This window comes from Bos indicus x Bos taurus, chromosome 8, assembly GCF_003369695.1.
Source record: "Bos indicus x Bos taurus breed Angus x Brahman F1 hybrid chromosome 8, Bos_hybrid_MaternalHap_v2.0, whole genome shotgun sequence".
NCBI lineage: Eukaryota > Metazoa > Chordata > Mammalia > Artiodactyla > Bovidae > Bos > Bos indicus x Bos taurus.
In genome coordinates, this window is record NC_040083.1 from 24,664,826 (window position 1) to 24,691,910 (window position 27,085).

Below are 27,085 nucleotides of genomic sequence, written 5' to 3' on the forward strand. Positions count from 1 at the left end.
CGCCTCCTTCCTTGGTATCATCAGAAGCAGTGTCCGGGACCGAGCAGAACTGCTTCCTAACCCAGAATCATACGGGAAAGAACAAGCAGTAGAAAAACTAGTCTTCCGTACTAAACCTGTGCCGCCTCGTACGCACCGCCTACCGACTCTTATCTCCCAACCGCTGATTAACCCCACCCCGGAAGTACTGCCTACCAATACTCACTTCCACTATACCAGGCGTCTACACATCTCGCGAGAACTGGAAGAGCCTATGTGACCTGGGCTAAGCGGAAGTTGGGTCTCTTTTTCGTGGCGCCTCGGAGGCTGTCGGCCGCTTCAGAATGAAGGTAGGAACTGGTGGCGGGTGTCCGGGTAGGCTTGTGGAACGTGGAGCAAGCCCTACGATGTGTCGTTGCGCTCGAAAATCCTAGCCCTGGATGGAGAAGAGTCTGAGGCAGGAGAAGGATCGCTCTTCTGGGGCCGGAGCTCCGTGGGAGAGCGGATGGCGAGCGATTGCAGCTGGAGCTACGCCGGTCTGGGAGCGCCATGGTGGCGACTTGACCCTCAGGCAGGATAGAGGCGGCCGAGCTGACGGCACGTAGGTCAGACTCCTTGATCTGAGAGAGTGAACGGCTGTGGACCGTAATTCTCCGTGGCGGCATTCCGCAAGCCTTGCAAGATAGGTCCTATTTTTAGTGCAGTGTTTGTGGCGCCTTGCACGTGTCCTTTAGTGAATAATTTTCTGTTGTGTGCGGGTGACAGGAAAGGCTTTTTGCTATGGAATAACTTTTCTAGTGGTTCTGCTATTTTCATGAAGTTCTTTTCCCCCTCGTTTATAATTTTTAGCTGAACATCTCTTTCCCGGCCACTGGCTGCCAGAAGCTCATTGAAGTGGACGATGAACGAAAACTTCGTACCTTCTACGAGAAGCGTATGGCCACAGAAGTTGCTGCTGACGCTCTGGGTGAAGAATGGAAGGTAAAAGTTGAACTGTCGCGTTGAATTGTTAGCTCTATTTAAGAGAGGTGGTAAACGCTATTGGTAATTGGTAAATGTAATGGGGTTCACACTCGGGTTGTTTCCCAACCTTAGGTTAGTTCCAAATGTCACTTTATAAGGTGGCTCTATCACTTGGCAGGGTTATGTTTACGTAGATCAAATGAAAAATATATTGTTCTTGACCTGCAAGCTAAAGGTCTCCAAAGGGATCTTCAAAAGTGCCAAGAAGGTTGTTTCTGATTTGTGGTTCCTTGATACTTAGGTTTCATAACATACTGTTTCTACCCCAAGAGTTAACAACTCCGGTAAAATAAAGACTAGAAATATGACTTGGTCGAAAGGATTTTGCTAATCTAACTTGGGAAACTGGAAGTACAGACAAATTTAGTGACCAGAGAAAACTATTTAAAGTGTCAAATCGGTCCTAATGAACGGTACTAAGTAGACTTAAGGGTGTACTTCTCAGAGGCCACAATGCTTTGTCTTTAACTTGTCATCGTGTTCTCCTGCAGGGTTATGTGGTCCGAATCAGTGGCGGGAACGATAAGCAGGGTTTCCCCATGAAGCAGGGTGTCTTGACCCATGGCAGAGTTCGCCTGCTACTGAGTAAGGGGCATTCCTGTTACAGACCAAGGAGGACTGGAGAGAGAAAGCGCAAATCTGTACGGGGTTGCATTGTGGATGCCAATCTGAGTGTTCTCAATTTGGTCATCGTGAAAAAAGGTGAGCCTTTTATTCTGGAGTTTTATTTTTGTCAACACTGACTTAAAGCTGATTATCTTTGAAAGTGGACCTCGCTTTGGCAATGCCTGAACAGTTTAGGGTTCTTGTTTGTAAGGAAGTTGTTGAATTAAAAACATCTGTTCACTTTTTTCTTTTAGGGGAAAAGGATATTCCTGGACTCACTGATACTACAGTGCCTCGTCGCCTGGGTCCCAAAAGAGCCAGCAGAATCCGCAAACTTTTCAATCTCTCTAAAGAAGATGATGTCCGCCAATATGTTGTGCGAAAGCCCCTAAACAAAGACGGTATGAGGGATTATGCAATATAGAGCTTGCTTAATTTCATTGGTTGTACCATTCTTTATGCATGTTGGAAGCCAATCTCTGCCTACTATTTACCTAGGATATGCATTTTTAGGAAATTAGTGTGGAAAAGGGTCACGGTATGCAATTGGAATTAATACTCATTATAACCAGTGCCCTATAGTGTTAGAATTTTTCTTGAAAATTTGCTTTTGAGTCATTGTATGAGTTCTTTCAAAGATAACCTGTCAGTTCATTGCTTTGGGGTTAAGAGAAAAGTCTGGAATTGTGACTGAATATGCTCTCATGCCCACACACTTGCTTTCTTAACGTATCAGTGGTTTTAATTTTTTGTTTACCGAAGTTGATAAAGTTGATGCTTTCATTAACGTAAGTTGCTTTAACTTCTGAATGTGGATAGCGATAGTTTTGCAAATTAGAAAACCGTTCAAAATACCAGGGAACATATTATATATATAATTGTTATGTTGAAGTATAGTTGACTTACTATAAAAATGTTTTATTAAAGTTAATTTTGTTGTACAGCAAAGTGATTCAGTTATATGTAAAATCTTTTCTGTTATGATTTATCTCAGGTTATTGAATGTAGTTCGCTGTGCTATGATATGAGTAGGCCTTTATTCCATGTGTAATAATTTGCATCTGAGAATCCCTAACTCCAAATCCATCCCTCCACACCCAACCTCCCTTGGCAACCACAAGTCTGTTCTGTCAGTGAGTCTGTTTTGTAAAGTTTGTGTTGTATTTTGGAATCCACATGTAAGTGATACGGTATTTGTCTTAACTGTGGCTTCACTCAGTGTGATCATCTCTAGGTTAAATGACACTGTCGTTTTTTGTAGTTTAGTATTCCACTGTATATATCCATGACATCCATTCATCTGTTGCTGGACATTGAGGTTGTTTTCCTGTCTTGGCTATTATGAATAGTGCTGCTACGGACATAGGGGAGCATGTATCTTTCTGAATTACAGTCATGTCTTGGAGTGAGATTGTTGGATCATATGGGAACTCAGTTTTTAGTTTTTTCAAGAAAACTTGGTGTTTTATATTTTAAGCAGGTATATTGTTTATTAGTCAACATAACACATCATCATAAATAACATGTTAGTTTCAGGTTGAGTTTTCCTGACAAATCGGAAAAAATTGGGGTATTGGTTTCCAGGACTGTGGGCTTAAATAAGCTAATTAATACCTGGCATGTGGTGAGTGCTTATTGGTCACTCATTCCAAATATTTGGAAACCTTTTCTGTGCCAGGTTCTATTAAGTGCTGAAGATATGGTATAAATACACAATTATCCTCATGAAGATCATACACTTTAAAAAGTAATTGTAGTTGCATCCCTGGAAATAACATTAGTAAGTGCTAGCTCATAGTATTTATAAGATGGTTTTTGTTTCTTTATAATTCCTTTATTGATCATTTAGTCTTAGACTATTTATATGGAGTGTTTATTGCTCTCACAGGGGTCCACAAACTAAAACCATTACATCTGAAAAGACTCCTGCTGTGAAGCAGATTTATAATCCAGACAGGCTCAATGAAGATACTCCTAGGAATTTGCTGGTGGTCCAGTGGTTAGGACTTTGCTTTTACTGTGGTGGCCCAGGTGCAAATCCTGGTTGGGGAACTAAGCTCCTACAAGCAGCACAGCACAGCAAAAAAAATTTAATGAATGTTGATGGTTTTACTCCTCATAAGCAGATAAGCAGGTCCTTCCTATCTTGGAAAATAGAAATTTGAAAACCAATTTGGAATTCAAAGCATGGTGGGTGAGACAGTGACGCAGCTAATGCTTTACTTAGTTTTCATAACAAATTAAATACTGTTTTAAAGTAATGTTCACATGTCTTATGGTATAGATACATAATATCCTACTAAGACAATGTAATTATGGAAGGGATATCAAAGTGAGTAGTAAAAATTAAGATAGGACATCCATCTTTTCAGCTAAGTAACATAAATTTATGTATGACCTTGAACTTGATATCCAAACTGTTGGTATTTAGTGAGCCATTAGGATTAAATGTGCTACTAAGTTTGAATCTCTGATGTTTTAAAAATATAAATGTGGGTTCTATTGAGCAAGGGTATGGAAGTAATTGAGTCATCTAAATTTTTAGGTAAGAAACCTAGGACTAAAGCACCCAAGATTCAGCGTCTCGTGACTCCACGAGTTCTGCAGCACAAACGCCGGCGTATTGCTCTGAAGAAACAGCGTACTAAGAAAAATAAAGAAGAGGCTGCAGAATATGCTAAACTTTTGGCCAAGAGAATGAAGGTAAATCTCAGTGGGAAAAAGGAGTTATGGGATTTGCATTTTTTAATCCAGATAAGCTTTAACTGCACTTTGTGTTTTGTTTTGTTTTGTTCAGGAGGCCAAAGAAAAACGGCAGGAACAGATTGCCAAGAGACGGAGGCTGTCCTCTCTGAGAGCTTCTACTTCTAAGTCTGAGTCCAGTCAAAAATGAGATGTTCTAAGAGTAACAAATAAATAAGATCAGACATCAGCTCTCCCTTCTTGACTTTTAATTGATGATCAAATAGATAAATGAAGGTCTGCAAACATGAAAAAGGAGGTACTGTATAATCCAGCAGTGGAATAGGTCTGCAAGAGATACTTGAAAGTGATAGTCCTTCATATTCGGAAACAGACTATATATGATAGTGGAAGAAATGGCCAGAACAGAGTAGTGGGTGTCTCAGAATTCTTACATTGATTGATTGACTTTTCAGCAAGGCATGGGACAGAATGGGGGAAATAAATGACTTAGGACTATTAATCTTTGACAGACTTTATTTTAAGGAATGTAGTTTCTACACGATATATGAAAAGTGCCTTTGTGAAGATGGACATTGTTATATGTTAAAAAGAGGAACTTGTGACAAACACAGTTAATGGATACCATTTTTAGAATAGTTTTTACAAAGCTTTTAAAAACAGTGCAGATTTAATACATTAACAGAAACCTTTTCAACTCAGGTGAATTTACATTTTTATTACATTTCACACTCTCCAAGGGACTTGACTGTACCTGTTTTTAGACACTCTTGCATCTATGAAGGATGTGCACAGAAAGTATACCTTGTACTGTGTGGTTTATGGGATGTAGGATCTTAGCTCCTGGTTAGGGACTGAACCCAGACCTGTGGCATTCAGAGCATACTCCTAACCACTGGACCACCAGGGAATTCCCAAAAGTGAATTTTTTTTCTGTATGTATCATGTCTGCTTTCTATAGTAACTGCAGTTAGAACCTTTATTCAAACCCTTAACAGACGAGAGGGTCTTGAAAGAAGGTACGTTAGGCTTTAAAAGGTACTTCTTTTTGGAAATTACGTATTAACACAGGTGAGTAAAATTTTCAAGTGGCTTTGGCATGCAGATAGAGACTGAAGTGCTTCAGTTAAGAGTGTGCAGAAGAATTACCCAAGGATCTGGCTAAAAAGTGGATGATGATTGGGAAGTTTGAGGCAAGATTCATAGAGGGGATCCACAGGTCTTTTTTAAATTGGAGTGAGGTGATTTACAGTGTTAATTTCTGCTGTATAGGACCATTAGCTCTTTTTTTTTTTTTTTAATTTATTTATTTATTTTTTTAGGACCATTAGCTCTTAAGAGTTATAAAACTTCAGTTGGCAATTGACAGAGAAGTTAGAGTCTTAAAGGGTAACAGGCCAAAAGGCAGGCAGGTCTGGTATAAATCCAGACTTCTAACCCAGTAGCTGGTTGATTCTAATGCATAAAACACGAGAACCACTATGATTTCAAGGAGTACAGTCCCTAACGTGGATAAATGAGGTGGGCCTCGACCGTTCTAGCTCATGAAATCTGGTAGATTTAAAACTTTAACATTGCAAAATGCAGGTTGCTATAATCAATGTATAAAATGCAGCTGATGCAGTTAATCTAAAACCAGAGTAAGGAAATGCTAACCTGGCATATTTTGAAAGATGGGTTTTCAGAAGTTAATTAGATTTAAGTCTCAATAATTTGATGTTTTGTCTTTGTTATAAATTTCTATTGCCCAGTGGTAGGTGCTAGAAAAGGCCTTTAAGCAACTTCAATACAAATCAGTCTTATTTCTAAATAGGCCAAGCTTTATAATGAATGTTTTTTAGATTAATAGTTACTGTAAAATTCATAATATTCCTAAATGTGTAAGATTTAGGAATACATCATCAGTAATTTTTAGTGGGAAGTGCTTTGTTGAGTAATTTAGTTCAAATTATTGAAAACCACAGAAAAGTGGGAAAACAGACAATACTGGAATTCTGAAGACCACAAGAACTTGAATTACTGTGCACATTTCAGGAGCCTTAAAAATGTAAGAGACGAGAACAGCAAACTTGTGAAGTTTTCACTTTATTCAACCTCAATTTTTTTTTATATGCAAGGTAATTCCAAACTTTCTGTTGGGGCAGTGTTAAAAGTATTAAAACTAGTACCAAGTTTTAAGTTGCAAAAAATATATACTCTGAGACAGTGCAAAAGATCCATTTTTAAGGCAATGAGAATTCTAAAGTTCTTTCACTCAGCACTTTAACCATTAATTGAAACAAGGATTCTGCATAGGTCTTAATAACCCTGAAATCTTGGAAGATTGGTATAGTAACTGTGTGATGTTAACTGTACCATCTGGAAATAGTTATCAACTGTGATTCAGTCATCTGCATAATTACTGTAAAAGGAAGCACACACAATCATTGGTTTTTCAAACCATGCATGCAAAGGTAAGGAAGACAAATTTACTATCTTCTTAAGGGATGGTTTAATGAAAGGCATGAATGTCAGTGAGGCGTGTGAGGTCGTGATTTTCTTAAACCTACAAGCAACAAGCTTAATAAGCTTTAATGTTTTAAGACTTAATTGATTCATCCTAAAAAACCATATTTACAAATGCACAAATAAGCATACAATCTAAATATACAAGAATAGAATTCTGCAGTGCAAGTTATTCCACAGGTTTTTAAAAGTGAACAATAGCAACAATTTATGTGCCTGAACAATTTCAGACCCAAAGACATACACAAGAATTTTAATTTTGTAAATTATGATGCTGATCTAATTTCATTTAAACTATTTGGCTCATTTATTCCATTTTAAAGCTGTTGCAAATTAACATGGTACTGGGAAGAGGATGAAGGAACTGGTTATATTTGAAATATAACCCGTTAAGGGAGCTAATATATAGCATGAAGGGTAAAAATAATATATTAATTTTGAAGTCAAAGGCATGGCAGTTTTCATCAGACTTTCAGGTAATTATGAACTTAAATGACTACATATGAGTTTAGTAGTAGTCATTTTAATAGTTGGAAACCCCTTTCAAAAAACTATTGCAACATGCAATTTAAGAATTTTAATAAATATAATATGGCTGAATAGATACCTACACAGCCACACATATATACACAATACACAAACAGTTGCTGTTATAATTGAGATTTCATTTGTTTGGGGGTTAGGCAAGTTTACGTTAATTTGCCGCTCCCCCAAACTCAACAGCTTCAAACAAACAAAATGCCAAGAGTGGTTTTCCATTATCAAACTACTAGAAATACTGAAAAATGTGATACCAATTTTCAGCAGATATAAACAGCTCAGAAATTATAAATCTTCAATAAACCTTGGGGCATTTTAATGGCATTTTTACACTGAGATGATTCAGTACGATTTCATCATAAATACTGTCCCAAGACTAAGTTCATTTCTGTTTTCTCCAATTTGTATTATGAAAAAACCTTGAATGTCTCCAGATTGAGTCTATTCCCCCAGCACTGTGTTAAAAGTCTAGACAATCTGTTATATTTAAATGAGAAGCATTCCAAAACACTTCCTGCACCATTCCACACTGATACTTGGTGGAGCATCAATTTTCTGCAACTTTTCAAGAATATCTGGAGACAGACTGTTGTATGCAAGTCCATACTCATTGTCAAAAGCCTCTGAAAGATATTTTCAAAAATGTAGTTGGAATTTGTTAATAAGATGAAAGCTATGCATTTAAAAGTGGTAGTCAAATCATTTTATATACATAAATTGCACATTTAAAGCTAGAAATCTTTTAAAAGGCAAATGGAGTATTTACCCATACCAGTTAGAATTTTTTAAATTATGAGAATAAGACTAAACCACCTTTAGTAATCCACATTTGACCAACTTACCAATATCAATATTCTCTCTTCCAAGAGATACTAATGATAAGAAGAGGATTTCTCTGTATAAACTCCTATAAAACAAAATATTTGAACTGAATGGGCAAAGAGCATAAAAAATATGCTAAGATTTTTTAAATGGTGAAAAAAACACCTGAAACTAACAGCACTGTAAATCAACTATACTTTAAAAAAAGATTAGGCTCTGTATTCATTCATGTCAGTGTCACAGTTTGACTACATTACAGTTGTTAGGTGTCACCTTTGGGAAAAGCTGGGTAAAGAGTCCACAGATACTTTCTTTGCCATTTCCTGCAAACTTCTATTTCAAATTAAAAAGTTTAAGTTAATGGGCATAAAGCTTCATGTTCAAAACAAAAATGGCTTATTTTAACTTAAAGTTATTGATATTTAGTAATGCAATAGATAACTTTCAATTCTAATTTCTAATTCATACTTAGAAAAGCAATTTTTTGCTACATGACAAAGAAATTAATTTCTAAGTAAGTTAGGGGTCTAAACCCTTAGACACAAACAGGTTGTGTGGTGTCTTACTAGTAATTTAACCCAACAGTAAATGAAAAATCACCTTTATCTGATTTGCGAACAGAAAAGCAAGACAAATGAAACCTTAAAAATCAAATTCATGGCTCAGCTGTTAAAAAAGGGGAATTTAGGAACTGACTTCTGAGTATTTATTTACACAGAAAAAAAAATTTGTAATGCTGATTCTGATAATGCTCCATGCAGCTTTCTTTAAAAGCTTCAAGCTATATAATTTCTCATATTCTTTCCCTGCCCTTAAATCAGATGCTTGTAACTGGCTACTCTTTAGCCTGTGAAGGAGATAATCTCCATATCAACTGCTAAAATTATAAAAGGATTTATTGATTTCTATCATGAGTTCTTGTCCTGTTACTTCTGAGACTGTCTTCAAAGCTGCCATGACTACAAACTTGAAGAGCACCTGGAAACACTGTTTCTGTTGATAGAAGATACTATGTCCCCTTTGCTGAAGCTTACCACAAAATTCACTTAGGCTGAGACTGGGTTGAGTACTGATCCAAATAAGTTAGCAGATAATAAATAGTAAGAGGATCAGGATAGCTCCATATCCTTTGTGATTCATTGCTTCCATCATTTTCTTAAGTTGTTTCTACTCATATATTTTTTTACATCCCACAAGATAAACTGTGTGACATGGCCTGAACAAGCAGTAGATATGTTTAACATTGATATTAAACATATTTATAGGCTTCCAGTGAATAGAAGTAGTGTTTCCCCAAGACTGAATATATTTTAGACATGAATGCATCACCTACTAAAATTTAATCTATTCCTCAGACATTTTTATTATGTTTGTGCTGAAGTATGAATGTATACACTTGGGCAGCACTTTAAAAAAGAATCAGATGTTCCACAATGAGTTATGTGTTTCTTTTACAACTGCAGATAGTTTTGAAAGTAATTTTTTTAAAAAATCATGAAATTATTTCCAGTGACATCAACTAAAAAATACTGAATTATTACCTTTGTCTTTTCACATCTCCCTTCATTTGTTGTGCAAGTAGGTTGATGGGTTTAAGAACATCATTATGTTGAATACTCTGCCTGATGATTTCTACTAAAGTGCTTGTTGCTTGTTGTTCCTCTGACAGGAGAGACGATTTCTTTTCAGAATCTAATGATATGAACACAATAATAAAGAATACACTTATTCAATGTATTTAAGAAGTTATTTCTTTTCACCTTCACAATTATGCTGCAATGTAACCAAATAAAAAATATTTTTCTTGCTTTCTTCAGATAGGAGAGGCCTGTCCCTTTTTCCTTTTCGTGAACTTAAGGGCTTTGTGCTTGAGGCTGGGATGCGATAGCTTGTACTCCAGCAGCCATCCTATGACCATGGATCTTTACAGATGGAAAAGCAGACAAAGCATAAGGAGTAGGCCCCTGATGACAGAGGAGTTGCGTACCAGTCCTGGAGTGTCTACATAAATTCTTCATGTGAGAGAATAATCTTTACCTGTTTAAGATTCTGTCATTTTCTACTAAATACAGTAGAGTGTAATCCTAACTGATACAAGAGTAATTCCTGAATTACTAAGAAAAAATACTTACACCAATTTCATGTATTATAAAATAATGAAACTAGAACACTTTCTAACACCATACACAAAAATAAACTCAAAATGGATTAAAGATCTCAACATAAGACCAGAAACTATAAAACTCCTAGAGGAGAACATAGGCAAAACACTCTCCAACATACATCACAGCAGGATCCTCTATGACCCACCTCCCAGAATATTGGAAATAAAAGCAAAAATAAACAAATGGGACCTAATTAAACTTAAAAGCTTCTGCACAACAAAGGAAACTATCAGCAAGGTGAAAAGACAGCCTTCAGAATGGGAGAAAATAATAGCAAATGAAGCAATTGACAAACAACTAATCTCAAAAATATACAAGCAACTCCTACAGCTCAACTCCAGAAAAATAAATGACCCAATCAAAAAATGGGCCAAAGAACTAAATAGACATTTCTCCAAAGAAGACATACAGATGGCTAACAAACACATGAAAAGATGCTCAACATCACTCATCAGAGAAATGCAAATCAAAACCACTATGAGATACCATTTCACGCCAGTCAGAATGGCTGCGATCCAAAAGTCTACAAGCAATAAATGCTGGAGAGGGTGTGGAGAAAAGGGAACCCTCTTACACTGTTGGTGGGAATGCAAACTAGTACAGCCACTATGGAGAACAGTGTGGAGATTCCTTAAAAAACTGGAAATAGAACTGCCTTATGATCCAGCAATCCCACTGCTGGGCATACACACTGAGGAAACCAGAAGGGAAAGAGACACGTGTACCCCAATGTTCATCGCAGCACTGTTTATAATAGCCAGGACATGGAAGCAACCTAGATGCCCATCAGCAGATGAATGGATAAGAAAGCTGTGGTACATATACACAATGGAGTATTACTCAGCCATTAAAAAGAATACATTTGAATCAGTTCTAATGAGGTGGATGAAACTGGAACCTATTATACAGAGTGAAGCCAGCCAGAAAGAAAAACACCAATACAGTATACTGACGCATATATATGGAATTTAGAAAGATGGTAACAATAACCCTGTGTATAAGACAGCAAAAGAGACACTGATGTATAGATCAGTCTTATGGACTCTGTGGGAGAGGGAGAGAGTGGGGAGATTTGGGAGAATGGCATTGAAACATGTATAATATCATGTATGAAACGAGTCGCCAGTCCAGGTTCGATGCACGATACTGGATGCTTAGGGCTGGTGCACTGGGATGACCCAGAGGGAGGGTATGGGGAGGGAGGAGGGAGAAGGGGTCAGGATGGGGAGCACGGGTATACCTGTGGCAGATTCATTTTGATGTTTGGCAAAACTAATACAATATTGTAAAGTTTAAAAATAAAAAAAAATAAAAAGTGCTTCAGTGGCATATTTGAACTGGATCACAGTTAACATTAAAAATACACCAAATCAACAATGTAAGCTTGGCCCAGAAAAAGCTCCAGTATTAAACTTTAATACTGGAGGTAACCCCAGCAGCCATACAGTTTTATTATACCCACATCAGCTGAGATGGAACTGTGTATCCAAAAGTTGCCCAGTCAACCTCCTTTTGAGCATCTGTCATAAAGCAAGCTATTTAATTTGCATACAACCCAGCCCCTTAATAAAGGTAACTAGTAATATTTCCTTTGTGTTGAACCAAAGAAAAGCAAAGTTCTCTGTTACAAGAGGAAATGCTGGCTGCTATGGGTTTACGTTTTTTAAAAACTGTTTATTTTTGGCTGTACTGGGTCTCTGCTGCTGCTTGGGCTTTCTTCCAGTTGCAGTGAGGATGGGCTACTCCGTAGTTAAGGTGCACGGGCTTCTCTTGTCATGGAGCACAGGCTCTTGAGTGCGCGGGCTTCAGCAGTTGCAGCACACGGGCTCCGTAGTTTTTGTTCCCGGGCTTGAGAGCACAGGCTCAGTATTTGTGGCACATAGGCTGCGCTGTTCCGTGGCATGTGGTATCTTCCCAGACCAAGGACTGAACCTGTGTCTCCTGCATTGGCAGGCAGATTCTCTACCAGTGAGCCACCAAGGGAAGCCCTCTATGGGTTTTAATCCTAGTTTTTCTACTGCTGAACAGATTTGATTTTCATTGTATGCTATGATTTTCGGGCATTCAACTCAAAGATAATATGCAACTTCACCACTGCTCCTTAATTCATGGAGTTGTGCAACCATCACCAATTTTAGAACATTTTTATCACTTTCAAAAGAGATCTACCTATTAGCAGTTACTTCTCTTCTCTTCCCACTCCCTCCAGCCCTAGGCAACCACTAATCTAATTTTGTCTCTACAGATTTGCCTATTCTGATTGTTTCATATAAATGCAATCATACTCTAGTGTCTGACTTCTTCTGTAATATTTTAAAATTAATTCATTTTGTAATATATCAGCATTCACTACTTTTCATTGCCACATAGCTGGTTTTAGAAAAGGCAGAGGAACCAGAGACCAAATTGCCAACATCTGCTGGATCACAGAAAAAGCAAGAGAGTTCCAGAAAAACATCTGTTTCTGCTTTATTGACTATGCCAAAGCCTTTGACTGTGTGGATCACAATAAACTGGAAAATTCTGAAAGAGATGGGAATACCAGACCACCTGACCTGCCTCTTGAGAAATCTGTATGCAGGTCAGGAAGCAACAGTTAGAACTGGATGTGGAACAACAGACTGGTTCCAAATAGGAAAAGGAGTATGTCAAGGCTGTGTATTGTCACCCTGCTTATTTAACTTATATGCAGAGTACATCATGAGAAATGCTGGGCTGGAAGAAGCACAAGCTGGAATCAAGATTGCCGGGAGAAATATCAATAACCTCAGATATGCAGATGATACCACCCTTATGGCAGAAAGTGAAGAGGAACTAAAAAGCCTCTTGATGAAGATGAAAGAGGAGAGTGAAAAAGTTGGCTTAAAGCTCAACATTCTTCAGAAAACGAAGATCATGGCATCTGATCCCATCACTTCATGGCAAATAGATGGGGAAACACTGGGAACAGTGTCAGACTTTATTTTTTTGGGCTCCAAAATTACTGCAGATGGTGACTGCAGCCATGAAATTAAAAGACACTTACTCCTTGGAAGAAAAGTTATGACCAGCCTAGATAGCATATTAAAAAGCAGACATATTACTTTGTCAACAAAGGTCCGCCTAGTCAAGGGTATGGTTTTTCCTGTGGTCATGTATGGATGTGAGAGTTGGAAAAGCTGAGCGCCAAAGAATTGATGCTTTTGAACTGTGGTGTTGGAGAAGACTCTTGAGAGTCCCTTGGACTGCAAGGAGATCTAACCAGTGCATTCTGAAGGAGATCAGCCCTGGGATTTCTTTGGAAGGAATGATGCTAAAGCTGAAACTCCAGTGCTTTGGCCACCTCATGCGAAGAGTTGACTCATTGGAAAAGACTCTGATGCTGGGAGGGATTGGGGGCAGGACGAGAAGGGGACGATAGAGGATGAGATGGCTGGATGGCATCACTGACTCGATGGACGTGAGTCTGAGTGAACTCCGGGAGTTGGTGATGGACAGGGAGGCCTGGCGTGCTGCGATTCACGGGGCCGCAAAAAGTCGGACATGACTGAGCGACTGAACTGAACTGAATATTCCATTGTATGGATATACCATACTGTATCCACTTATCAGTTAATATGAACATTTAGACTGCTTCCATTATTTGGATATTAAGAAAAATATTGCTGAAAACAGTGTGTAAGTTTTAATGTGGATGTGTGCCTTTCTTTCTCTTGGGTGTATACCTAAGAGTGCAACTGCTGTGTCATACGGTTAAATGTTTACTATTTTGAGGAACTGTGAAACTATTTACACCAAAGCAACAGAACTATTTTTTATCCCAATTAGCAATGACCTGGGGTTCCAATTTCTCTATATCCTCACCACAACTTAGTATCTGCCCTTTTGGTTAAAGCCAATATAGTGAGTATGAAGTGGTATCTCTTTGTGGTTTTGACTTACACATCCTTGATGTTTAGTGATAACGAGCATCCTTTCATTTCTGGCCATTTACATGTCTTTTTTAGAGATCTGTCAATTCAGGATCCTGCTAGGATCTAAATGTCTGTGTCACCCCAAAATTCATATGGTGAAAAGGAATGCTTACTAAATGGTATTGGGAGGTGAGACCATCAGTGGGTGGTTAAGATCATGAGGGCAAAGTCCTCATGAATGGATTAGTTTAGCGCCCCTTAAAATGGGTGCACCGGTGAGATCCCTCATCCCTTGTACTGCCTGAGGGCATAAGCCTGCCATCTAGAAGAGGGCCTTCACTGACCATGCCAGCAACCTGGCGTTGGACTTCAAGCCTCCAGAACTGTGAGAAATAAAAAATTTCATAAGCTAATAAAGTAATAGTAAGTATACTTTTTAGTAAGCTACTCAGTTTGTGCTATTTTGTAACAGCAGCCCAAACTAATTAAGACAGATCTTCTGCCCAAGTTTTTAGGTGAGTTATCTTCTTTGTGATGAGTTTTGAGACTTCTTTATATATTCTGAATACAAATCCTTAAGATACTTTGCAAATATCTCCCCCAACTCTGTGGGCTGACATTTCACTTTTTAATGGTTGATTTTTCAGCACAGATGTTTTTAAGTCTACTTTTTCTTTTGTCACCTCTTGGGGTTGTATTAAGAAGGCCTGGTCCTGTAAAAGGTCATGAAAATATATACTCCAATGTTTTCTTTAAAGAGTTTTATAGTTTTAGCTCCTACATTTAGGTATATGTCCCATTTTGAGTTCATTTTTATGTATGATGTGAGGAAAAAATCCAACTTTATCTTTTCTGCATGTTGTTCCAGTTGTTGACTATCCATTCCCCACTGAATGGTCCTTGGCACTCTTGTTGAAAGGCAATTAACTATACATGTGTGGGTGTATTTCTGGAAACTGAACTTTATTCCATTGACCTATATATCTACCCTATGCCAGTTTTCCACTTTGATTACTGTAGCTTTGCAGTAAGTTTTCAAATCAAGAAATGAGTCCTACGACTTATTTTGACTATTCTAGGTCCCTTGAAAACCCATATAAATTTTAGGATAGGCTTGCCAATTTCTATTAAAAGCCACCTGGAATTTTGATATAGATTGTACTGAATCTATAGATCAATTTGGGAGTACTGCCATCTTAACAATATTAACTTTTCTAGTCCATGAACATGGGATTTCTATTTATTTAGGTGTTTTTACTTTCTTAACTTATTGAATTTATCCCTAAGTATTTTATTTTTAATGCTATTATAAATGGAGTTATTTTCTTAATTTTTGGATTATTAAGTCAAAGTATATAGAAATACAGTTGATTTATATATATTTATGTTATATCCTGTAACTCTGCTGAACTTATCCATTTGTCTTTTTCTGTGTGTGCGTGTGTGTGTGTGTGTTCCTTAGGATTTTCTAATTTAAGATTTTCCATATATAAGATCACAGAACCTGCAAATAGGGATAGTTTTTTGTTTCTCATTTAGATGCCTTTTATTTTCCCATCTAACTGCTCTAACAAGAACCTCCAGTACAATGTTGAAAAGAAATAACGAAAACAGACATCTTTGTCTTGTTCCTGTGCTTAGAGGGAAAGTATTTAGTCCTTCTTCACTAAGTATGAGACCAGTTGTAGGTTTTCAGATATTCATAATCAGGCTGAGGAGGTTTCTTTCTATTCCTAGCTTGTTGAGTGTTTTTAACAAAGGACAACAGATTTTGTGAAATGCTTCAGTTGTGCCCATTCAGATATCATGTGGATTTTGTCCTTTATTCTGATTGATACGGTGTATTATTGTAAGTGATTTTCAAATCAACACAGCATGTCTGGGGTAAGAGCACTGGTCATGACGTACAGTCCCCTTTATAAATTGATGGATTTGGTTTACAGTATTTTGCTGAGGATCCTTATGTCTATATTCATAAGTGATACGGATTTTTCATTTTTGTTTCCTATGATGTCTTTGGGTTTTGTATCAGGGTAATACTGGCCCTCTCACCAAAATCTCCACTTTTTCCAAGGGTGCTTTTAGGTTTGAACTTCTCCAGTCTGTCCCAAATAAGATTATTTCCTTTGGGGAGAACTTCTGAGCTCTCTGTTCTTATGGCCTGTCTCTCGGCCACTGCTCTGGAGCCGGGGCTGGGAACTGTGGCCTTCTCTTAGAATGATTCCCCTACTTTGTGAGTGGGGCACTGGAGGGATGCAGTTGCCTCCAATTCTTTAGCTTGCCTCAAATGGCATAAAACCTCTCCCTTATGAGCAAGATGCTGTGAGAACAATCAGAGCTCCAGTATTCAAAGGTTGCTGAAACAGGCAATGAATGGGGGATGAGTGGAGGAAGTGAGCCTCCTCATGTCCTGGAACCGAACCTCTGTGCTATAGAGCTGGTCGAGTTGGGAGCATGAGAACTGCTGACAACCTGTCTTTCCCAGGGAGATGCTATAGCCCCTTGACTGGGGGCTGGTGGGGAGCAGCAAGTTGTAGCCCAAGTGCTACAGAAATCACTGTTTCACTGCAATTTAATATATATTTTCTTAAATAAATGTTTCTTCATTTTCCTCTATAGTCATAGACATACACAGATACATTTGTCTTTAATAACTTTCACCAATTATGTTGTTTTGCTGGGAATTGGGACTGTGCAGCTCCCCATACTGCTTTTCCAAAAGTCACTACTCAATTCTATTATGTCTTATAATCTTATTTATGTGCCAGTTCTTCACTTAAAGAAACCAAGTAAAGAAACAAAGCTATTCTTGGGAATTCTAAATTTTGTTCCTACCACAAATTATAGAACATTTTAAAACACTTATCTATTTCAAGATATGAGGGGAAACAACTAAAGAAATTGTGGTTATAATTCTATTTTTTTCTAGCATAAATTTCAAGGTTATTCTGCTCCTGCTTAAAAAGTGTTCAAATATCATAACTGGAAAAACAACAAAAAGACAAAAATAGATACATTTAGTCATAATTTTGTGATTGACATATTTCAAGGGAAAATGTCAGATTCTTCTCTTCTAGCTTAAGTAAAATGTTAAGTAGTAAAAGACTGTAGGAAAAAATACAATCCCTTTTCTCTTCTGAGCAGGTACTGCTAACAGCTTGGGATATATATAGTTTTTTAGACCTTTTTCTATGCATACGTTAAAAACATACAGGGGCTTCCCTGGTGGCTCAGTGGTGAAGAATCTGCCTGCCAATGCAGGAGACGTGGGTTCAATCCCTGATCCAGGAGGATCCCACATGCTGCAGAGCAATTAAGCCCATGTGCCACAACTACTGAGCCTGGCTCTACAGCCTGGGAGCCACAACTCCAGAAGCCGCACGCCCTTGCGCCTGTGCTCCGCAAAAAGGGAAGCCACTGAATGACAAGCCCTCACCACAACGGGAGCGGCCCACCACGCACCACAACCAGAGAGAAGCCCGGGCAGCAACGAAGACCCAGCACAGCCAAACAAGTAAATATTAATAAAGCATTTTGGTTTTTTTAATTCCTGCAAAAAAGATCATATACTGTTCTACAACTTGCCTTTTTCCACTTAATATAATGGGCATCCATCCTTTCAGGAACCTATATAGAAATAACTCCTTCCTTTTCTTGTTTGCCAACATTTCATAATGTGGGTTTATCACAACTCTCTCGTTAGGTATTAAGTTTTTCATTATTATAATCTTTTGGGAAGCATCGTGGTACTGACAGCTTTGTACACTGTATATCTACAGAGCAGCAGTTTAATGTTTCTTCCACGAACTGCCTACTGATACCATTTACTCACTGACCTATTGGATTGTCTGTGGTTTCTTACGGACTCACAAGGCTTCTGAATACTGGATAACCTTTTAAACCCCTTGTAAAAATATGTTCTATATATAAAAAACTGCAAATAAAGCCAAAATCTTTGACGCTTATATCAATATAATTGAAATTATCATCTACACAAACACATCTGCTGTACAGAATTTACTCTCCAAATACCTCACCAAATTAATATTTGATAGACAGACTGTAAGAATCACACAAAAAAGCCACTCTTCAGCTCAACAGGACATCTGATTAACAGGTTGATACAACAAATAAATTTGAAATAAAATGGAAAAAAGCCTGAGGAGATACTAAAAGTGAATGAAAGATTTAAAAACAAAGCAAAATAATTAATCTCATCTCCTCAATTCTATTTTTCCCTCAGGCATACATTTTTATTTACTACTAAAGAAGCAAAGTTATGTCCAACCTAGATAGCATATTTAAAAGCAGAGACATTACTCTGCCAACAAAGGTCCGTCTAGTCAAGGCTATGGTTTTTCCTGTGGTCATGTATGGATGTGAGAGTTGGACTGTGAAGAAGGCTGAGTGCTGAAGAATTGATGCTTCTGAACTGCGGTGTTGGAGGAGACTCTTGAGAGTCCCTTGGACTGCAAGATCAGCCCTGGGATTTCTTTGGAAGGAATGATGCTAAAGCTGAAACTCCAGTACTTTGGCCACCTCACACGAAGAGTTGACTCACTGGAAAAGACTCTGATGCTGGGAGGGATTGGGGGCAGGAGGAGAACGGGACGACAGAGGATGAGATGGCTGGATGGCATCCCTGACTCGATGGACTTGAGTCTGAGTGAACTCCGGGAGTTGGTGATGGACAGGGAAGCCTGGCGTGCTGCGATTCACGGGGTCGCAGAGAGTCGGATACGACTGAGCAACTGAACTGAACTAAACTGAAACAGTATTTTACTGTGTGGATGGACTGTACAGTAATTTGCTTATGTAGTCACCTGTGGATGGATATTTGGTTGTTTCCAGTTTCAGTCTTTTACGTCTTTATTTTACTTACTAAAATTTCTCCATGCGACATACAGAGGTTCTCCTGGTTCCTGATGAAGGTTGATATTATCCCATAACAGCTGAATATAAACAAGTTTGCTATCCTGGGACAGAGATGACAGGGGAAGCTAAAAAAGATCAATAGACAGTATTAGTACCCTAAGCACAGTAATAACTAAGCATAATAGTAATTACCAGTGGACCTAGCAAAGCTTGATTATATAAAACAGGTGAGTCCTTTTCAAAATTCTAGACCTGGAGCACGGCATAGTTGAGAGCCCTTCCTCCTGGGACACAGGGCGCAGCCGGAAAGGCAGCCGCCCCCTTGCCCGTCACGCACTGCACATTCCTGGGGAATTTGGTGCTAAACCACTCACAGATGACTTGCTTCTGAGTCGAGATTTAGTACACAGCAGAGCAGCTCCCTCGCTGTGATCTACTGAAAGTCAGCCCTCGACATTAGGGTTTGTAAAAAAAAATAAAATTCTAGACCTAAAACTCTGAAGAAAAATTTTAATTTTTACTTGTATCTAAGTACAAATGTTATTATTTTCTGAGGTGCATGATTCTCACTCTGAATTTCAAGGACTGAGTGACAACTTGCTAACTGGCACAGCAGTCACGTGAATGTGATTAACCTTCATCACAGCAAATTTTAAGATACGAGAAAGTACTACAGTTACTACTATCTCATTGTACTGCTGCTGCTACTGCTAAGTCACTTCAGTTGTGTCCGACTCTGTGCAACCCCATAGATGGCAGCCCACCAGGCTCCTCCGTCCCTGGGATTCTCAAGCAAGAATACTGGAGTGGGTTGCCATTTCCTTCTCCATCTCATTGTACTGACTAGTACATAAATCAGTCAAAACAGTTTACAAGACTCTCAAAGTTTATTGTGCCTCTGATGTATGTTTGGGGTGGGGGGGTATCTCTCAATATTCAGTATCATAAGTTTACTGTCTCCCTGGGAGTCAAGGATGCCAGCTCAAGCAGAGTCAGAGAGCCAGACTGTGGTCTTAGCCCCTCATCACTTATTCAGTATGTGACCTAGCAAAATAACTTCACTAGTTTTTAAATATATCTGAAAAATATGGCAAATACAAATCCTTTAAAATAAAGTGAGGATTTCAGCTGGGAATATCTTTTCAAAAAAGTTTTTTTTATTTCTATTGGAGTGTAGTTGATTAACAATGTTGTGACAGTTTCAGGTGGACAGCAAAGTGACTCAACCATACATATACATGTATCCATTCTCCCCCAAACATCCCTCACAGCTAGGAATATTATATTTCAGAATAAAAACCACTTTTCTAGCTACTCCTGCCACTAGAAATGATCATATAACTAAATTTAGGCCAAACAAATACATATAAAAAGATTATATGTAAATCTAGGAACTATCCCTAAAGAAAGAATATATTCTCCATCCATTTTTCTTCTTTCTGCTGGCTGGAATATGGATGTGGTAGCTTGGAAGTAGAGTACAGCTATCCTAGACCAGGTGTAAAACTTGGAGGCCACACTACAAGCAAAAAAGATAGAAGGCTCTCAAGTCCCTAGCATTATACCATCCCTGGACCACCTATCTAAATTTTTAAGTGAGAGAGAAATAACCTATGACTTAACACTACTATTGTATACTTCCTAATACCTGAAGTGAAGCCTCATCCTAACCAACATGAATGTAGTTTAAGTACAGAAGTTGGTTCCCTACCTGTACGCCTCCATTACAATGTTCAGAAGTGAGGATAAGTCCTGGCAAGTTACTAGGAAGATCCAAACGCCTGAAATACCAAACGAGGTTCCAGAAAATGATTGGATGTTGATTGATGAATGAGGACGTGTGAATCACCTGATCGCCTTCATTTTCTAGCAAAGATTCAAGTTCTTTGCGAAGCACTAGAGGACTCAAGTAAGGCACAGAAACAGGGGGAGGGTTGGGTCTTTTTCCTAAAGGATCCTTAAAAACAGAAATATAAAAAGAAGTAAATATGATCAATTTTATTATGTATGTTTCAGAGTATGTCTCAATGAGAGCACACTTTTCTGTCCTTTCAAACTTATTTCAGGGCCATTACTACATGTAGTATAACACCCTGAAGAAAACATAAAAGAAGAAAAAGTACTTAATCATAAATACCCTTAAGTTAAATGATTATGAACAAAAATTATTAATCCATATACTAGGCCCTATTTTAAACATGAGTTTCTCTTATCACATTAAGAGCAATGCCCTATGTATGACTGATTTTTCCTTTTCAACTTTTTACAAGAAATATTTGCGTTTCTGATGTTTCATAATGATACCAAAAAAATCTGACTTTATCTTCCACGTAAAACTCTAAACAGAGGAGGCCATTTTTTGTGTTAATATTTCTTGATGAGTCTTTAAAATATATCTAACTTGTTTATACATTTAACTGCAATAAAAACTAAAGAGCAATTTTAGAAATCAAATGAAATAATGAAAATAATGGAAAAAGAAACCCAACCTAGACTTTGTAAGTTGTACACAATTAGAATAAAGTGTTTATGACCAATATTAACAAGTACCCATGGTGCCCAGATTGAGATCTCCAAATACTGTTTTTCTCTAAAAGGAATGTTTCTTAAAGAAATGGCTGATTCGAGGTCTGAAGAAGGAAATATGTAACACTTGAGCATCAAACATCTTGTAATACAAGAAAGCAAGGAAACTTTAAAAGAACTTATACAAAGGTGAAAGTTACTCAGTCGTGTCTGACTCTTTGCAACCCCATGGACTAGTTCATGGAATTCTCCAGGCCAGAATACTGGAGTGAGTAGCCTTTCCCTTCTCCAGGGGATCTTCTCAACCCAGGGATCAAACCCAGATCTCCCGCATGGCAGGCACATTCTTTACCAGCTGAGCAACCAGGGAAGCCCAAGATTACTGGAGTGGGTAGCCTATCCCTTCTCCAGTTGGTCTTCCCAACCCCAAATCGGGGTCTCCTGCATTGCAGGCGGATTCTTTACCAACTGAGTGATCAGGAAAGACCCATAAAAGCTAATAGAGTTGTGTCAAAAGGAATAAGGCACCAACAGGCAGAGGCTTCTAGCTGACCAAAGAAGGAATAAAATACGCATCAATAAGGGTAACAACAGCAGTGGATGTAAACATAAATGTTTAAACCCATGAGGTCATAATGAAACCCTATGCCCCCAGATAATGGATCACCTTGGAGAATGCTAGGAACCCAACTTGTCAGTGTGAAGTTTGATAAATAAAAGGAAAAATTAAAATCAAACATCTATCTTGCTTTTCCAACATAAACTGCATTTTTGGAAAAAAATCAGACAAAAGCCATAGCATAAGTTTCTCTTTATAAATATATTTCATATAATAAAGAAGATGACAGAATTAGAGTATTGTCATATTATAGCTCCAAATGGATAACTTATCTAGGCATTAAGGGGTTAACAGCTGCTAAGCCCACAGAGATAGTTCACGTCCTTTGAGACATACCACTACTGATGAAGCTGCCTTGTAAAAATACACAAATGAACAAAACAGAACAAAAAACCTGAATCTGATCAAGCTTCGAGCTGCAATTACCAACTTACAGGGTTGTATTCAACAAATAAATTACAAGGGGAAAAAAGAGTCTATAGACTTAAAAAGACCAGAAAGCAGATCACCAATCACAAAGCATTATTTGATCCTGATTCCTCAAACTGCAAAGCACACATACGTGACATTTTTGAAATCACTAGAAATTCGAACGAAGACTGAATGACCCTGATCCATCATTTGTTATTTCCTGGGTCTGATAATGGCACTTTTTTGTTTGTTTGACTTTTGGCCGCACTGTGTGGCGAGTGAGATAGTAATTACCTGACCAGGGACCGACCTGCACCCCTTGCATTGGGAGTGTGGAATCTTAACGACTGAACCAACAGCATTACGTTTTTAAGAGTCTTTATCTCTTAGAGATAAATACTGAAATATTGACAAATGGAATATATGTTTGAAATTTGCTTCAAATGGATCTACAAAAGAATTGAGTGAGGGTATACATGACAGAAAAATATAAGTTGAAAATTACTGAAGCTGGATGGTGCCACAAAAGGACTCATTATGCTCTTCTGGTTATTTGTATACATTTTTGAAATCTGAAAGTTCTTAGCCTGCTTATGAAAATGTATCACTTTTCATGTGATTAAAAAAACCTATTACAGAAGAAGACGCTATTTTAATATATACTTACAGGAACACACAGTATAATTATAATGTTGTACATACCACAACTTCCTGCAGACTGTTTGGAAGACTAACTGTTGAAATGCCATGAAACGGTCGCTGGGAAAAGTCCATATTTTGCAAGGGACCTCCAACACTGTGACTTCTAGTCAAAGACACATTTCGTTTTGATAAACTGTTAGGCACAGGTGAAATTTTCATAGTTTGGACATCTCCGCTGGCTTTCATTATTTCATCACTTAAAAAAATGAAGAAGAAATGCTGTGGTTAGATTAGTTTAAACAATCTAAATCTGTAGAGTTAGAGTATTTTCTATAATAAATTTTGAATGTACTGAATATATCTGAGAAGAGTCAGTACTGCCTTATAGGAATTAACTTTTCTTCAGGTATTTTTGTAAAATCAGTCAGAAAAACAGGATGAAGTGGATGATCTGATGAGGGTAGAAGAGGGTATATGGTAAGTATTATGGTATAATTTTTAAAAGACTAAGTGCCCATTCACGTGCTCTATTCAAACATTTCACCTTTATTAAACAAAATCACCTGGAAGTATGTATACTGCATCCAAATAAGTAATGCAGATTCACTGTCAAGTATTTAATCTCTACTAGGCCATGACCCGGGTTTCCCTTGTGGCTCAGCTGGTAAAGAATCTGCCTGCAATGCAGAAAACCTAGGTTTGATCCCTGGGTTAGGAAGATCCCCTGAAGAAGGGAAAGGCTACCCACTCCAGTATTCTGGCCTGGAGAATTCCATGGACTGTGTAGTTATGGGGCTGCAAAGAATCGGACAGGACTGAGTGACTTTCACTTTCAGGCCATGACCCACCTAAGAACAGAGGTCAGATTTTATTTACTTTTTTATTTTTAGTGTTTAGCATAATGCTGAGCATACAGTAGGCTCTCAATAAATGTTTGAATCAATATTTAAGAGTTAAAGGTATACTTCTCTGTAAAGAGAGTATGTATCTGGAAACTGGCAATGACTACACTGAAAGGGAAAATACTTTTTATTGTTGGGAAGTTCATTTCTGGAAAAGACCACTGTAAAACATTAAACAGTATTAAAAATGGTTTATCATCAGATTCATTCATTAGATATTTAAACACTGTGAAAATCGCTCAGTTGTGTCTAACTCTTTGCGATCCCATGGACTGTATAGTCCAGGGAATTCTCTAGGCCAGAATATGGGAGTGGGTAGCCTTTAAAGTTACATTCTTAAACATGCCAGAACTTATGTCTATGTCATCCAGGTTGTATTTAAAGATGAAATTTTTACAGGGGCACCCAATTTTTTATAAAGAGTTCTCTGAATTCTATGGTACCTTGATTCAACTGCAGAGCTTGTTTCTTCAGTAATGGTCTGGTTATGTTTTGGCAAATCCGTAAGGTTGATCAGGTCAGGTTCTGCTGGACTGGATATGGGTTTGTGCTCCAAAGGTTCACTTGCCAATGGAATGCTGCCACTTTGTAAACTGTCACCAGAGGTACTTGGTTTCAAGAAAAAGCTAAATAGGGACCCGTCCAAAAAAAAAGAAAGTATAAAAAAGTCTATAAAAATCCTAGAATCCTCCAAATGTCATCATATTTATAATCACTGTATAGTAAAATAGTCACTAATAAATTATACAAATCCATAGAAACACTGACTATTTCAAACACTCACATACACACACTCTTGCTCTCATTCTCTCTTCTTCTCTTGTCTGAAATTTTTCAAATGAAAAGATCCAGAGGAAGTCACTATAGTTCAATACAAAATCCCTTCAGTTTTTGAGAGACACTAAAGAAAGCTATGAAGGAAGTTGGAAAGCAAAATATTTCATTAATTTTCTTAATTAAAAAAAATAAACAATAGCATTTTAACATGTATTAACTTGTAACTATTTATAATACCCTTCCCCCCCCCTTAAGAATCTCCATTTTTGTCTTTAGTCATTCTCTCTCCCCTCTATTAATTCAGTAATTTATTTTCATCTTCTCTCTTTCTCCTTCTGGGTGGGGATGGGGTGAGAGCTTTGCCTTGCAAGGGACATAAACAGTGCTTTATGAAGTCATAATAATGTTCTGTATCTTGATTTGCAGAAATCAAATTTACCTTAAATGAAAAAAAAACTGTAAATAAATACTGAACTCTAGTTAATGATACGAACGCTCAAGTCTTTGGGGGAAAGGTATTTTTATTATTATTAATATAATATTACTACATATTATTATTACTAATAGGCCATACTGCGAAGCATGCAGGATTTTAGTTCCTTGACCAGGGCTGAACCTGTGTCTCCTGCAAAGCACTGAGCCCTAACCACTGGACTGCCAGGGAATTCCACCCCCGACCCATCTACATCTTATTTTAAACAAATAAAAATATAAGATGGACTGATGGATGGATGGAAGAATAGACAGGTGATAAAACAACAATGTAAAGTAACTGAAGAATATAGGGGCAGATATTTGGGTGTACTGTAAAAAAAAAATCTTGAATTAAACTTGGCCCTAAGTAGGAAATTTTCCATAATGACATACTGGGGAGGAAGATTAATAATGCTGGTTTATATTCAATTAGAAAATATAAAATAAGATACCACAAAAGCTTAAGAAACTCAATTAACAAAAAAGTACAAAATTTATGGAGAATAATTTACAACTCTATTAAAAGAAGATCTAAAACAGGGAGATACATACTATGCTCATAGGAGAATAATACTAAAGATGTCCATTTCCCCAGAATTAAGCTACAAATCTATTTGAATCCCATGAAAACTTAAGGTGGACTTTTTCTGTGGGGGAGGACTCAAAGTTACTCTAAAGTTTTATATGCATAACCAAAAAACTATAAGAAATTTCCAAAGGGGAACTTACCCTACCAACCAGACATAACATAAATATAGTAATAAAAATAATACAGTATTGACAGAACACAGAACCAGAGTGAGGTGTATACATAGGAACTTGATATATGATAAAGGTGATACTATATATAATAGTAATGAAGGAAGGATGTAAAACTGGCTCATTATATGGAGAAAAACAAACCTGGATCTCTATGATCATATACAAAGGTAGACTACAGATGTATTTAAAACCTAAATACCACAGGGAAAATACAAAGGCAACAGAAGAACATTAGGAAAAGATTTTCATGTACTATAGATGGGAATCTTTGGAATCTTGTTTAAAAAGAAGATTTCAAATGCACAAATCATAAGGTGGAAAACTAATGCATGATAACATCAAAACTGGTCATTTCTCTTCAAGGAATTAATATCAAGAATATTCAAGACAGGAATTCCCTGCCTAGTAGTTGGGACTCTGTATTCTCAGTGCCTAGGGCCTGGGTTCCATCCCTGGTCAGGGAACTAAGATCCCACAAGTGGCATGGTGCAGCCAAGAAAAAAAAAAAAAGAATAGTGAAGACAGATCAACAAGAAAAAGAAACTAAACACAAAAATGGGTAAAAGCGAGTGACATCTGCAAAGTGGCACAGTGGAAAGCTATCTTTATCTTGTCCCTTCAATTTACAAGCAGTAAAACATCAACAATGCAACAAAGGTACCTCTGCCTAACAATGGAGATTCCCACACACCTGTACATCTAAAGGTGGATGGACTAGAACACACAGCGGAGGCGAAACTGAAGGAAAAGCACAAGTACAGCCTCCAGTCTTGGCATTCTGCTCTGGCAAGCTAAGTCTGCAGCCTCAGAAAACCTAGCAGCAGTGGGGGCAAGTGCACACAACGCCAGCTTCCCAGAAGC

The 27,085-nt window shown here is 37.7% G+C and overlaps 2 protein-coding genes across 3 annotated transcripts in view; one reads left to right on the forward strand and one right to left on the reverse strand.

Annotated features, from left to right (window-relative positions):
• The first annotated feature begins 222 nt into the window (after window positions 1–222).
• On the forward strand, window positions 223–4,540 carry RPS6 (ribosomal protein S6). The gene is made up of 6 exons (XM_027549162.1): window positions 223–329; window positions 829–960; window positions 1,494–1,704; window positions 1,863–2,009; window positions 4,154–4,311; window positions 4,406–4,540. The coding sequence occupies exons 1-6, from the start codon at window positions 324–326 to the stop codon at window positions 4,499–4,501; spliced, it is 750 nt and encodes a 249-aa protein (XP_027404963.1). The 5' UTR covers window positions 223–323; the 3' UTR covers window positions 4,502–4,540.
• A 1,840-nt stretch (window positions 4,541–6,380) lies between these two features.
• The window catches only part of DENND4C (DENN domain containing 4C), a 117,852-nt gene continuing 97,147 nt past the window's right edge, over window positions 6,381–27,085 (reverse strand). For both annotated transcript variants that reach the window (XM_027549161.1, XM_027549160.1), the window contains 7 exons: window positions 24,655–24,837; window positions 23,370–23,565; window positions 20,823–21,068; window positions 19,119–19,236; window positions 9,720–9,870; window positions 8,199–8,263; window positions 6,381–7,979 (listed from right to left, as the gene is read on the reverse strand). In XM_027549161.1, coding sequence (XP_027404962.1) covers window positions 7,843–7,979; window positions 8,199–8,263; window positions 9,720–9,870; window positions 19,119–19,236; window positions 20,823–21,068; window positions 23,370–23,565; window positions 24,655–24,837 — 1,096 coding nt within the window. In that variant the 3' untranslated portion in view covers window positions 6,381–7,842. The remainder of the gene's footprint in view (window positions 7,980–8,198; window positions 8,264–9,719; window positions 9,871–19,118; window positions 19,237–20,822; window positions 21,069–23,369; window positions 23,566–24,654; window positions 24,838–27,085) is intronic.